Genomic DNA, 12,613 nt, shown 5'->3' on the forward strand with positions numbered 1-12,613 from the left:
GTCCTCAGTGCTCCCAGTCCCCCCCAGTATCTCCCAGTACCCCTAGTGTCCCCCATTGCTTCCAGTGTCCCCCAGTCTCCCCAGTGCTCCTCGTATCTCCCAGTGTCCCCATTGCTCCCAGTGTCCCCAGTGCTCCCAGTATCCCCACTGCCCCCGGTATCCCCAGTGTTCCAAAGTGTCCCTCAGCGCTCCCAGTGCCCCCAGTGCTCCTCGTATCTCACAGTACACCCGGTCCTCCCAGTGCCCGGAGTGTCCCCAGTGTCCCCATTACCCCCAGTATCCCCAGTGTCCCCAGTACCCCCAGTGTCCCCAGTGTCCCCAGTTGCCCCAGCGCCCCGGCCCGCCCCCGCCACCGCCCCGGCCCCTCCCTGCCCTCAGCGGAGCCGTGCCCGGGGCCGGGGCCGGGGCCGGGGCCGGTCGGTGGGCGCATGCGCGCAGCGGGCCGCGGGAGCCGCTCGTTGCCGGAGTTGAGGCGCAAAGAAAAGCGCGGGGAGGGCCGGGGAGGCCGGGCCGGGCCGGGCCGGGCCGCGCCGGGCCGCCGGTGAGTGGCGGCGGGGGGCGGCGGGCGGCGGGGCCGCCATCTTGCGGCGGGGCTGAGGGGGCTCGGGCCGGGTGGGGGGGGGGGCGGATAAGGGGCTGCGGGAAATGGCGCCTCCGGCGGCGGGGGGGCGCCGGGGCCGGGCTGAGCTCCGCGGTGCCCCTGAGGCGGGGGGGGACTGGCCGGGCTCGGCCCCTCGGCTGCTCGCCGCCGCTCGGCGCCACAGGGAGCCCCGCTGCGGGTCCGGGGTCCGTGTCCGGACCTGAAGCCGCGCCCTGCCGGGGGTTTTAAGCACCGCGGGGCTGGGGGGGGCGGTTGTTGGTTCCCCCCCCCCCCCCCCCGGTACCTCAGCGAGCCCCTGAAACACCGCGGGGCTGTGAGGGGGCCGCGCTCCGCTCACAGGGCGTCGCGTTCCCCCCTGTCACCAGTGCCCGCAGCCTGTGGGGAAGCCAACTTTGTGGTGGTCGCGGGGCGAAGTTTTCCTAAATATTTACGTTCTGGGGTTTTCTTGTCCTGCGGCCTGCGGACCGCCGCTGGCGGGGGGCGTTGAGGAGAGCGGGGCTGGGGTTGGCGTGAGCAGAGCCCAAAACGCTGCAGAGTGGTACAATACAGGGGGATAACGGAGAGATTTTTGCAGGCTGAGCCAAGATTTAAGTTTGGAAATAGAGATTTGACATGAGGAAATAATGCCGTCAAGCTTTCCGAAAGCAAATTCTCCAGAAGAAAAGGCGAGAACTAGTAACATCAAGATTTTATGAACAGAGGGAAGGCCGGTGCCAGATAAATACAGGGATAAATTTAAAACTTCAAAAATATTGATCAATGTTCCACATAAAGATTAGCATGGGACGATCTTAATGATGTTTGATGTGCAGAAGAATGGGATTAGGACAGTTTTATTGACACTCAGCGCTGCAAGGAATTGGATTAGATTTTTAATACGAAAACATTTCCTGTAATTCATTCAAATGCTGCCTAGATGAGTTTTAAAAAAATAATAATAATAAAAAAAATAACACATCCTTACACACGTTTGTCTGTAGTTGGGATTAAGGGATAAAGAGCTCTGATATTCAGTGCTGAATCGCATGAGACCTCTCCGGTACGTGTCTTATTGTCTAATAAGACAGAAACGCAACGGAGAGGAGACCGGTGCCTGATGCTGGAAACTCGTCTGACGCCGGGCGCTTAACGGCAGTCCTGAGCCGTCTCGTTAGCACCAGAGCCGCGCTTCCCTGCTCTTCCTCGCCCCGTCTAGTTAGACTGCACACTTTTCGGGGTCGGGACAGCCTTTTCCTCAGTGAAAGTTTCTACCTGGTGTCGTAAGATACGGGATAATAATTAGTACGAGTCCCCAGGGTGATTTGCTGGATCGTAGGCTTATGAAGTAATTACAGCTGCAATTACAACAGGGGACGTTTTTGTCCTCTGTGCTCTGGTTTTGGCCTGAAATTGATTGCACCTTAACTCTGCAAGTAATGCCGTTAAGGCTGAACGTGTGTCAAATAAATTGTAATTTATCGTGAGTACGGAGATGGAACCGGAGCCTGGATGTGCGCTGCCCCGTTCAGCTCGGTGCAACCAACGGACGGGTTGCGCGGCACCAGTTCCATTTTTCCTGGCCGGAGTTAATTCCTCTTGCCTTCGTTGGTTTATTGCCGTAATAGGTAAGCTGCGGGATGATGAGTGGTTACGAACACGTGTATTCTGCAGACAATTCCTGAGCGGCTGACTTCTCCTGACCGGAGGGTGTGTTTTGTTTGCCTCAGGCATGCTGTGTGCTGGGCCCCGATTGCCTGTACGTTCTTCCACCAGTTCTTTATTTGCTGGAATTTTAAGGAAGTGGTAGGACCATTCATCTTTAGACTGATTATATGTAAAGTAGCACCTGGAATTTATTTTAAAAAGCAACTGCGATTTTGGTTTATAACGGTCAAATTGAAATTTTGTTGTTTTATCGGTAGGAGAAGGTCCAGCTCTCCCTTACCTCTCTTCTTTACCTCTCTTCTATCATCCTGCAAAGCTTTTAGTCTGAACACTTGCAAGTGCGATGGCGTTGTATTGTGGGGGTATGAATTTGAGGGTGCAGCCTCATTGTCACCCCCTTGTCCTTTTCCATATGAGCTGTGGTATTTTTTGAGAGGTGAGATGTGCAGCAGGCCTGATGCTGGGAGACCTAAGCTCCATCGTTACAATTGTAGGATTTGAACTTCAGGAGAACGCAGACCGGGTCAAAACCCGACTGAAATGCAGCGGCAGTTGCTGTGCATGTTTATAATCTGCAGAATAACGAGGAGATTTCTGAATTACGGTGTCAGTTCTGCCCCGCACACACCCTGCTCCCTCTCTCCCCTAGTTTATGGTGTTTAATCCATTCCCGTCTTTCTCAAGCCTCCAGCAGCGTGTCTCAGTGCCGCGTGCCACCCGAGGCCAGGGAGAGGGACGAGGGTAGCACAGTGGGTAGAGGAATTAGATCAGAGACCGGGAGGAAAAATGACCAACTGTTTACTTGGTAGTGGACGCAGCCAGCCGGCAGCTCGGCGCTTGGAATCAATTAGCAGCCGCAGTGACCGGGGATCCCAGCAAACCCCGTCCTTCCTAATTAGTAGCACTGACTGCTCCGCAGGTGAAGTGTGAGTGCAGATGTGCTTCTCTTTCGTTACAGAAAGGTGCTGGAAACATCTCGATGGGCAGACTGGTACGCTCCGGTGGTAGCATGGTTTTGAGCAGAACATCCCGGTTAGAGATCTGCCATGGCCCGTCTAGGGTCAGATCCACGTGTACGTCACTGCAGAGGTGGCAGCTGAGCTTCTGTCACGATAGTTGGATTTGTCTTTAAAGTTTAATTCCTTCTCTTCTGCAATTTAACTTAGAAATTTGGCGGAGTGCTTTCCAGAGGCTGGCTCAGCTTATAGGCAAAGTACTTTCCCTCCTTGGAAAGGCCATTCGATTTTTAGGTTTAGCACCTTTTGGCTTATCTTGTTTGAGGGTTTTATTTTATTTTATTTTATTTTTTAATTTTTTGATTGAATCAAGCTAAGTGATGGGATAAAGGCATGGTAAATCTAAATCTGAGCAAACGGGTCAAAGCTGTATTCATGAAACACACAGCATCTGTTTTGATAGCCGTAGCTTTTAAACTAAACAAAATGCTTGATTTAAGCAAGAAACCTGAACATAAGCGACAGCAGAGCTTGTCCTAGTGTGGCAGGAGGCAGAGCGGCGCTGCCTTGCGTGCGGCAGCGCGGTGCGGAGCCGGGATCCCCTTGGCACAGGACGGGAGCTGCTGGTGGGTGCTGGGTGACGGATCCGCTTCTGCAGCGGGGCTCGTGGAGACGGGAGTTTTGGAAGGCCTGCAGGGCTGCGTCTGGCTCCCAGCCCGCATCAGAGTGGGTTCTCAAACAGTACGCGCTAGCCCCTCCTGTGGTCCTGCCGCTCCGGGTCTTTGTGGGTCTGTGTCCCTTTCTTTTTTCTTTACCTGTAGTTTGTTGGTTTCTTGATTTGGGCCTTTTTTTTTTTCCCTGGACGGCTTGCCCAAGTTCGGGCCCCGTGGTGCTGCTTTCTGGTGCCTCCAGAAGCTGAACGGTGAGGAGCTGGGCCAGGAGAACATAGCTGCTGTGAATTTAGGGGGCGAGCTATGGGTGTTTCAGCCTCCTCCTCCCTGGCAGCGCTGAATTCCCTTGCTGTGCCGAAGGAGCTGCTCTGCACCTCGTGCTGCGCTCCCAGGCAATCCCTGGGGCCGGTGGGACAGCGGCGGGCAGGAGCCTCAGCTCCCCTTTCCCTCTCGGCACTGGAAATCCATCCCCTCCTGTGGAGGATGTATTTAAGGTTGGCACAATGCAGCTTTGCAAATGAGGTAGCACAGGACTGGAACGCATAAGAAGTTTTCAAATAAATAAATGAAATGCATAGAAAATAGGCCAGTTCTGTGAAGGTGGTGGGTTTGTTTTCCTTTTTCTCCCCCTTCAAAAAAAGGCAGAGGCCCTCGCCTGTTTACCTGTTCGTTTGGTTGTCACTCACTTGCCTTTAACCTGTTATTTAGTCAACAATGCACTTAAAATACAGCAACATTGCTGATGAAATTTGCGAGCTTTCTTCCTCTGCTCACCTTTTGCGACGGTGATAGCTACCCATTTATTCCTTCTGAAACTTCTGATGGAAGAGGAGGGATGGAAAATATATGTTTGCAAGTCTTTTGTTTGTTTGTTTTGTATCTGAAAAAATACTTCTTTAGGTTTTTGTTTAATTAGTTCCTTGACTAAACACTTAGTTTGTCATATTCAGATGGGTTTCTAAGAAGGTCCCTTTTTGACTTAACCTTTGCTCCAGCAGGGACAACAATATTTTTGCAGTTCTGCATTGTGTTCAACACAAACAAGGCATGTGATGCTTAACTGTTTTTTCTGATTCTTTTTCCCCCTGTATATACAGCTCACTGAGAGAAGTTTGGATATTTTCGCATGGCCGTCTCTGCCAGATTGTGCTTTACTTCCTTCATTCTCTAGTAATGTTAAATCTAAAAATAACAATTTGACTGCATGCTATACCAAGCTATTTAGAAAACAAATACTGGAGAAAAGAAATCTGGTTTGCAGTTTTTGTTGCACAGTTATGTACACGGAATATGGGCACTCTGGCTCGTTGTGCCTATTGACTTCAGCATCAAATGGGTCTGAACAGCAAGCCTACGCCTATTTGTACTCTGAATCGTGCTTTGTCAGTTCTGTGCACTTTTTTTTTCCTTTTGAGACACTTGACCTAAGCACGCATTACTCAACAGGGAACAATTGTTGTTGATGTCAGTATGACACATTAAAAACTGTTTTGCTGTAGGTGCGGGTAGTTCTGGAGATTAATACTAGTCGCCTTAATGCCAGCCGTTTGGGGTTGAGATAATCAACCTTAATTTTTCCCCCAAAAAGCATAAGATGAATATTCAGTAAAACACGATGTAATAACGTCGCTTCAGAACAGAAGCAAATCAAACAGTTAGTGCAGAGCTTTGACATCCCTTTAAAATTCCTGTTTGGAAGCCTACAGCCAACACGCAACTGTAGATATCAACACGTTGGAGGACAACAAGATGTTACGGGTAACGGCATGCTCCTCTTGTTTTCATTAACTACATCCCATTTAAGAGCATGTTTTATTGCGAAATTAATTCCTTGTGTCTTAGTTAAACATTTAAGCGGTGGCTTAACTTTTAGTTTTCCATTAGAAGAACCACTTTTTTTTTTTCCCCCAGCACTACAATTTTTATGTTGCCGCAAAATTGACTTTCTCTTGAATCGCAAATCTTAAAGCTTCCTTACAGGTCGTTACATTCCGAGTGAAAATAATTCTGATCAAGAGCGATGGAAGGTATTTAGATCTTGCGTCTGGCGTTGTAGAAATGAGTGCAGATTTAGAAATGGCAAAACGTAGAGTATCTTACTGGGAAGATTTTAGGTCACCGTTCCAGGGGTTGTGAACGTGGCAGTAGTTGTGGGGTCCGTCTTCTGTGTGGCACTGCAGTTCCTTGCTGGGTGTGTGTTTTGGGGGGTTATAAGTGGTTGTACTGTGGGGTTACAAGTGGCTCTCTTTGGTAGAGAGGCTGGGACCAGTGGTGGCACAGCCTGCTCTCGGCCTCAACCACATGGAGCACGGTGATGAAGGCATTTTGGTTCCTGCTGTGCTTCCTCAGTGCCCGGTCCCTTCCCCAGAACCCCCATTTTTCACGAGCACGAGGAGCTGGGGAGAAGAAGCTTGACAGTAATGAATTTAATGAAAGCTATAAAAATGAAATTATAAAAATGAAATTAATCGTGTTGCTGACAGCAGGCATTAACTGCGGACGTGAAAGGAGGTTTTGTGCCTTCCTTGCGCCCTCCCTTCTCTTGGCAGGAGGCTCTGCAGCCTGGCGCCGAATGCCTCCTTCACCTTCTGCAAGAAAAAGGGCAGGAGGAAGACTTGTTGCTGACGTCGAGACGTCACACGAATGTAAAGAGAAAGGTAGCAAAGGCAGTGCTATTGCGCGTGATCCAAGGGTGGTATTGGGAACATGTGAGCTGGGGCAGCAAAGCGCTGTGCCGTGCCGTGCCGTGCCGTGCCGCGCCACCTGCTCGCTTCCCAGCGCTCCCACGCCAGGGTGGGTTTGTGCGAGGAACAGGAGAGGTTCCTCGCAGAACGGGTGTTCGTGCCACCAGCAGCCTGTGCAGCTGCTTCCCTGTGTCAGCTGAACTAAGCGTGTGTGTGTTGTTTTTTTTTGTTTGTTGTTTCAATTTGGCACGCCTGTGTCAAGAAACAAGAGACAGCAGCTTATGAGCTGTGGTGCTGATCTGGGCTTAATACCAGGCTCAGCTGCTAGGTTTAGAGGGAACTCACAATATTGCTGACTGATCGTATAAATTGATTAAAGTTGTGTGGCCCTGCTGCCTGTCTGTTAGGCTCCCAGCACAATAACAGGTAGGCATAATCCATACATTAGTGCGTGTTTCCAGTGACCTTGCAGTGTCTGTGTTGTATAAATGAACACCGCAAACTCCCTAAAACCAGACTAGTTTGTCTTTGTGGTCCTGTGGCAGAGCTAAAACACGACCTGCTTGTGTCTCCTCGATTCATACCTGTGCTGTAAGCCCATTTTTTTTCCCTTCGTTGACATAGCAGATAGCGAAAGCAGCTATGTCTTACTCATGCCATTAAATGCTTGCTGGTGGCTACAAACACTTTCTTTTGAAATGTGGTCGTGCGGTTCCATTGCAGCCTCTGAAAGTTCATTTCAATCCCTGGCTGGGCTGATGGAGGTGAGGCTGGGCTTCTGGTAATGGTATTAGTTCAGCCTTGCAAAATATTACTTGCCTGAGGTGAGTAATATTTTTTAATGGGTAAGTAAAAGATCATCAGTCATCATCATAGCAGAGGACAGGCAAACAATTTTTGTCTGAACTGGTAAGTTCTCAAAGCAGCTCCTGAGACCGGATTAGTTGTGCCCTGCGAGAAGTCATTAAATTTTTTTTTCCCCCCTGTTTAAATTCCACTAACGTCATAAGAATGAATGGCAGGTATAATATATTGGGTGTTAGATAACTCTACCAAATCCTACAGGAAACTGGGGATACACAGAGCTCCGAATCCCAGCTTGCTTGAGCACATATATATTGCACTGACTGAAATGCCCAGCTTTGCTAGGTTTCCCGTTCTGTTTCGGGAAAGAAGGGTGATTTGTAAGTGGATTATTCCCAGAGCAGCACAATATCAAATGGTTTCCTTGATGCCAGCTGCTTCTCGAACGGAATTTTGCCTGCTGGTATACCGAGGCTCAGCCAGAAGGGCTGCGAACTTAAGATTGTTGTTACTTGATTTACAGCCTCTGGATTTATTACCCCGCTGTGTTTCTCACATTTTACCCTTATATAAAGACCCTGAAATCCTCATGTTGTTGGCAGTCAAGCTGGCAGCATGTGAAATGGAGTTTCTGCTGAAATGTTTCTCTTCCCGTTAGGTCTGATGGTGTACAGGGAAGGATAATGAACCCCAGTCCACCCATTTAGCCCTCACGCTTTTATTTGTTTGTATGAACTTGTGCCTTTTTTCTTTTTTCTTTTCTTTTTTTTTTCCATGCTAAGGCAAGATGGATGTTAAAAGCCAAAGCTGGTTCTCTACAGGAATGATGGAGCAGTTTCCCAAGGCTGCAGTGTGGCTCAGTGGCAAAAACGAGTATTTCTGACTTCCTCTTCCTATGGGTTCCCTATCTAAAGATAAAGCACAGAGGTCTGGGTGGTAGCATATTAATTATGAACTGTTATCTCTGCCAGCACGCTAGTCGTTTATCATTTAATAAATCTGAATCTCCACCTTGGGACTGAATGACTCATCGTAGTTTTTCTATATCTTCCTTTGCATTGTTTCTGAGTCGTCTAATGTTGAGGATGAAAAGCAATCACGCAAATAGGGACAAATGGGAAGCATTTGTGCTCTTCATGGCTCTTCAAAACGTTTCAAGTTAGATTCCGCTGTCTTTAATTGCACAGTTTGCTTCCTTTTATTGGGCTATCTTGGTTTTACTGTAGATTGTACTGGTAGGGAGCATTATAAGAACAGTAATTTCTTCATTACATTTTTCTAGGGCTTTTAATAGATTTATAAAACACAAGAGATGAAAAAGGCCCGTTATCATATCGGGTCTTCTCCGGCTAGTACGAGATAGTTTGGTTTGTTATACTTCTTGACAGTTTTCCTGGTCCCGTTTTAAATAAATCCTGCAGCTTAATTACCTCTGCTCGGGTTCTGTCCGATTACTTTCCAAACCCCTCGTCCCCGAGGGAGCTCCCTAAATAGTCTTGGTGTTGCAGCTTCTTTATTTTTAGAGCCTGAATGCGAAGAATAACATCTAAAAAGCGATGTTTTTGTCCTTGTTGGAACTGGCATCAAAGCGTAGGCTACAAATTAGTGTTTACAGACGTACAGGGCTACATCAAATATTAACGTACAGTGAACCTTCGGCTGCAGTCGCTCGATACCACGGTACCGGAGCAGAATTTAATTGAAGGGGTGTGAATCTCCGTGGAGCTGGGGGCGGGTGGGCTCTGTACAGGTAGCTGGGGGCGCCGCGGGGCATCTCCAGGTTCCACAGGTCCGTTGAGACCGTTGGGAGTTGAGCGGGTGCCCACGGCTTTGCTGCTTCCCGCTTGCACCCTCCTGGCCCCATCCCGGTGGACCGTATACGTGCTGCTAAGCTTCACGCTTCGGCAGGACTGTAAGTAGCTGGATTTTTACGCCTGGGGGAGAAAAAGTAGCAAATCCTGCAGGGATTAGACCGTGATACCCCAGGATGCCTGGGAGTGCAGTCCACGTGCATCTTTCCTGCTTTTGGCCTCAGTAAGGTCATCACAGAGGGCCGGTGTGCTTGAATTGGAGCCTCAGGAATGCTCAGACGTCGTCAGTTACCCTGCATCAGGTCTGTGGTTTTGCCTTTGGCTGGAATAAACCTGCACTCCCAGCCTGCAGATAGATGGTCTAGCACGTGGAAGACTTCAGGTCAGGAGTGGAGTTGGCCTGCCCAAATTTAAGCACCCGGTGGTTAAAACCTGCCCCAGCCTTGTCACTGTAAAGCTCTTTTCAGTACTCACGGGGAGAAACAGTCTGCCAGAGGCAGATCGAGCAAATTGGTCTTGGATGGTGCCTGCTTTTAGTGCTGGGTTAAGAGCTCAGAGCAACCTTGTCGACCTCGTGAATTCAGAAGTCGGAGCAGAGATCCCCACTCGGGGCAGTTCCAACCCATTTTGGCAGAAATGCAGTTACACCTATCACCTGGGCTCTGCTCTGGGGAACTGAGCAGCGGGTTTGCTCACGCTGCTGAAATCCGGGAGCTCGCACTGCTGAAATCCGGGAGCTCACACCCCTAAAATCCAGCAGTGCTGCCAGTTCAAGGGGAGGTTGTGAATCTGGTCTTTGTAGGCAAGCAGTGATGTTCACAGTTTGAAAATATTCACATTGCATTTAAAGGGCAGTACTGTACAGTTAATTGATGGTGTTTGTTTAGTGTCTGCCACAATAATCATCGAATATTTGGGAACTGGGGGCCCAGGTAGTTGTATGGCTTTTAGTCAGCTCTTCTAACGGAGCCGGATAGTTCATTTGCTGGGAGACGAGGGCAGTGCGTACACCAGAAGCATTTTAAGAGCTTTACAGGATTTCTAGCGTAGAGCCTAAGCATTGCGGCAGTACAGAGGAACCTGGCAACAGATGCTGCTACTCCACGAGTTGTACAGATTGGTCACAGTGGATGTGGGATGTGAGTTTGTGCATGCTCCTGTGTATTTGTGATGCTGTCATTTTAAATCCTGGTACTGCTAATATCCAGACCAAAACTCCCACTGAATCCAGAGAACCCAGGATTTATTCTCTGCCTCTTTTTTTTGTTTTGTTTTGTTTTCAAGCCCTAGTTTTCTTTCTTAAAATTAAATAAAGATCCCAAAGACTAAGCAGAGAGATGGAACAGAATGTCTCGGAGAGAATCGTCACCGTCCCGACAGCAGACTGCGATGTACTGAGTGCCTTAGACTGGAAAGACGGCATTGGTACCTTGCCTGGTAGCAACATACAAGTAAGAAACCAAGGAACACAATAAATGAGCGGCCACCATGCCTTTGGCACCGCAAAAAAATTTCCAATATATGCTCTAGTTTGCAAATAAGATCTGTGCGGAGAAAAGACTTTGTTTTAAACAGATGGGTTGGCATTACCAAGCAAGTGCTGAAAGTTTAGGGATGTTTCTGAAAGCCTGGTGATATTTCCTTCCCCCTTCTAATTTCTTGCTCGATTGATTTCTAAAGGTAGGAAGTGTTTTAAAGAATTGTTTTCTGCTGTTAGAAATTATGGGCCTGATCTTCCTAATTCTCGGTCACGTCCATACAACATATTTGGGCAAGAAACCCCGTTAAGTTCAGCCCAGCATGAGAGACACTTTGTCATGAGTGAATACCTGTGGGGTTGGGCCTTTAGGTTCTTTTCACACCAGTGGTTATTTTTTGCAGCTTTTGACAGCTGTCTGTATCTGACATACTCATGGTAATGTCTCCAGTGCAGTTCTCATGTAAATCAGAACCAAGATCTGATGGTCGCAAACGAGGTGTGCTGTGGTAGAGGGGGGAGGAGGTGAGTGTCAGTTGACTGTTTCCCAAATTACCTGCAGCTGTTATTTCAGTGTGATTGCACTTCTGATGGTTGGGAATGAATACATAAAATTGGCCTCAAGGCGGCGAGTTCTCAATCTGGGAAAAAAATCAATCTCGACTGAAATAAATTGGAGCTGAAGGGACTGGAGAGCTCACAAAAAAATCGTATTGTTGGTATCACATCAGGCATTCCGAATCAGGTCCTTCACCTCCTAAAAAAGCTGACGGTCTCCCCCTTCCTCCCCTCTCCCAGTTGTGCAGAAAAGTCTTCTACATGGGCTGCCCGACCTCAGTCTGTGAGGAAAATGCTTCTGCCTGCAAATGTGGAGAGAACATGGGTGAACCTGTATGCTTGGAGTATTTTGAGATCAGGGCTTTGCTCTCCCACCAAACAGACGTGGAATTGGGTCCACTGACTCTCTAGGAGGCCCTCTGGATGATCATTTTGCAGTGGCGTAACTTTTCTGCTGTGTTTATTCAGTCATTATACTTTTGCTGCTTAAAAGAGCTGAGCAGTGTATTGCCACGGGTTTTCTCTTAACCAGCAGTAATGTGCATTTGCAGAAACAGCTTCACCTCTTTTGGTTCCTTGTAATAGTAGAGAACCAGCAAAGCACCACCGTACCTACTGGAAGAAAAGAAATAATACTGTATTATTTTCTATTAGATGACAAACTATAAGAGCACTGATACCATGGCTGCTGAGTGTGGTAGCAGTGTTGGCTGGAGCATGATAACTGGCTGCACAGGAAGCTGCTTCATTCTTAAGATGCCAAACACTTTTTTTTTCTGCAAAAAAGCCAAACACTTTTTTTCTTTTTTTTTTTTTCTTTTGCAGTATATTTTTTTCCCTGCCTGTCTCCTCTTCCTGCTGTATTCCAGTTCTTGCATGCACAATTAAATACATTTTCCCTGAATTCCCTTTTCAAAAGTTCTCAGCAAGGACAGATTATTTTTGGAGAGTTTGTGTGAATTTCACATTAACAAATGTGCTATGTTGATCTCATTTCTATATGTAAAAGAAGAAGCAGTTGTGGTAGAAACAGTTATTTCCAGAACTACAGGATGAAGGATATTGCCTTGAAGAGCCAGTGAATGAAACCGGAGGTGGGCTCCATAGGTCAGCCAGTCCTCAGCACAGCTCAGGGACTGTTAATAACGATGCCGGTCATTTTTCATAGCAAACTTTTGCTTCTGGGGGTCCTGGGCTGGGCTTCCCAGTTCACGTGGCACCAAATAATAAAAGGAAGAGATAAAAACCTCTTGTCTTCCCTGGCTTGGGCTGAATCTGAGCCCTTGATTTCTATGCAGCCGAGTCCACCCCGGAGACTAACCTGGTGACACACAGTGGCGCTGGCACCCTTCCCCACCTCCAGCTGTGAGCTCGGCTTCGCGCTCGCTCTGCTGCTTAATGGCACGT

The 12,613-nt window shown here is 48.3% G+C and overlaps 1 protein-coding gene across 7 annotated transcripts in view; it reads left to right on the plus strand.

Moving 5' to 3' along the window:
- The first annotated feature begins 372 nt into the window (after positions 1–372).
- Positions 373–12,613, plus strand: part of LOC310886122 (lethal(3)malignant brain tumor-like protein 4) — a 50,979-nt gene continuing 38,738 nt past the window's right edge. The window contains exons 1-2 of one of the 7 annotated variants that reach the window (XR_014575186.1): positions 373–541; positions 10,456–10,622. Coding sequence is in view for 3 of the 7 variants with exons in the window: in XM_083810238.1 (XP_083666364.1) it covers positions 10,509–10,622 (114 nt within the window). In the remaining 4 variants the exon portion in view is untranslated. Of the gene's footprint in view, positions 542–10,455; positions 10,623–12,613 lie in introns of those variants that run through there. The other 6 variants (XM_083810238.1, XM_083810237.1, XM_083810239.1 and 3 more) reach the window with 6 other exon arrangements.

This window comes from Anser anser (assembly GCF_964211835.1).
Source record: "Anser anser genome assembly, chromosome: 24".
In the NCBI taxonomy this organism is placed as follows: Eukaryota; Metazoa; Chordata; class Aves; order Anseriformes; family Anatidae; genus Anser; species Anser anser.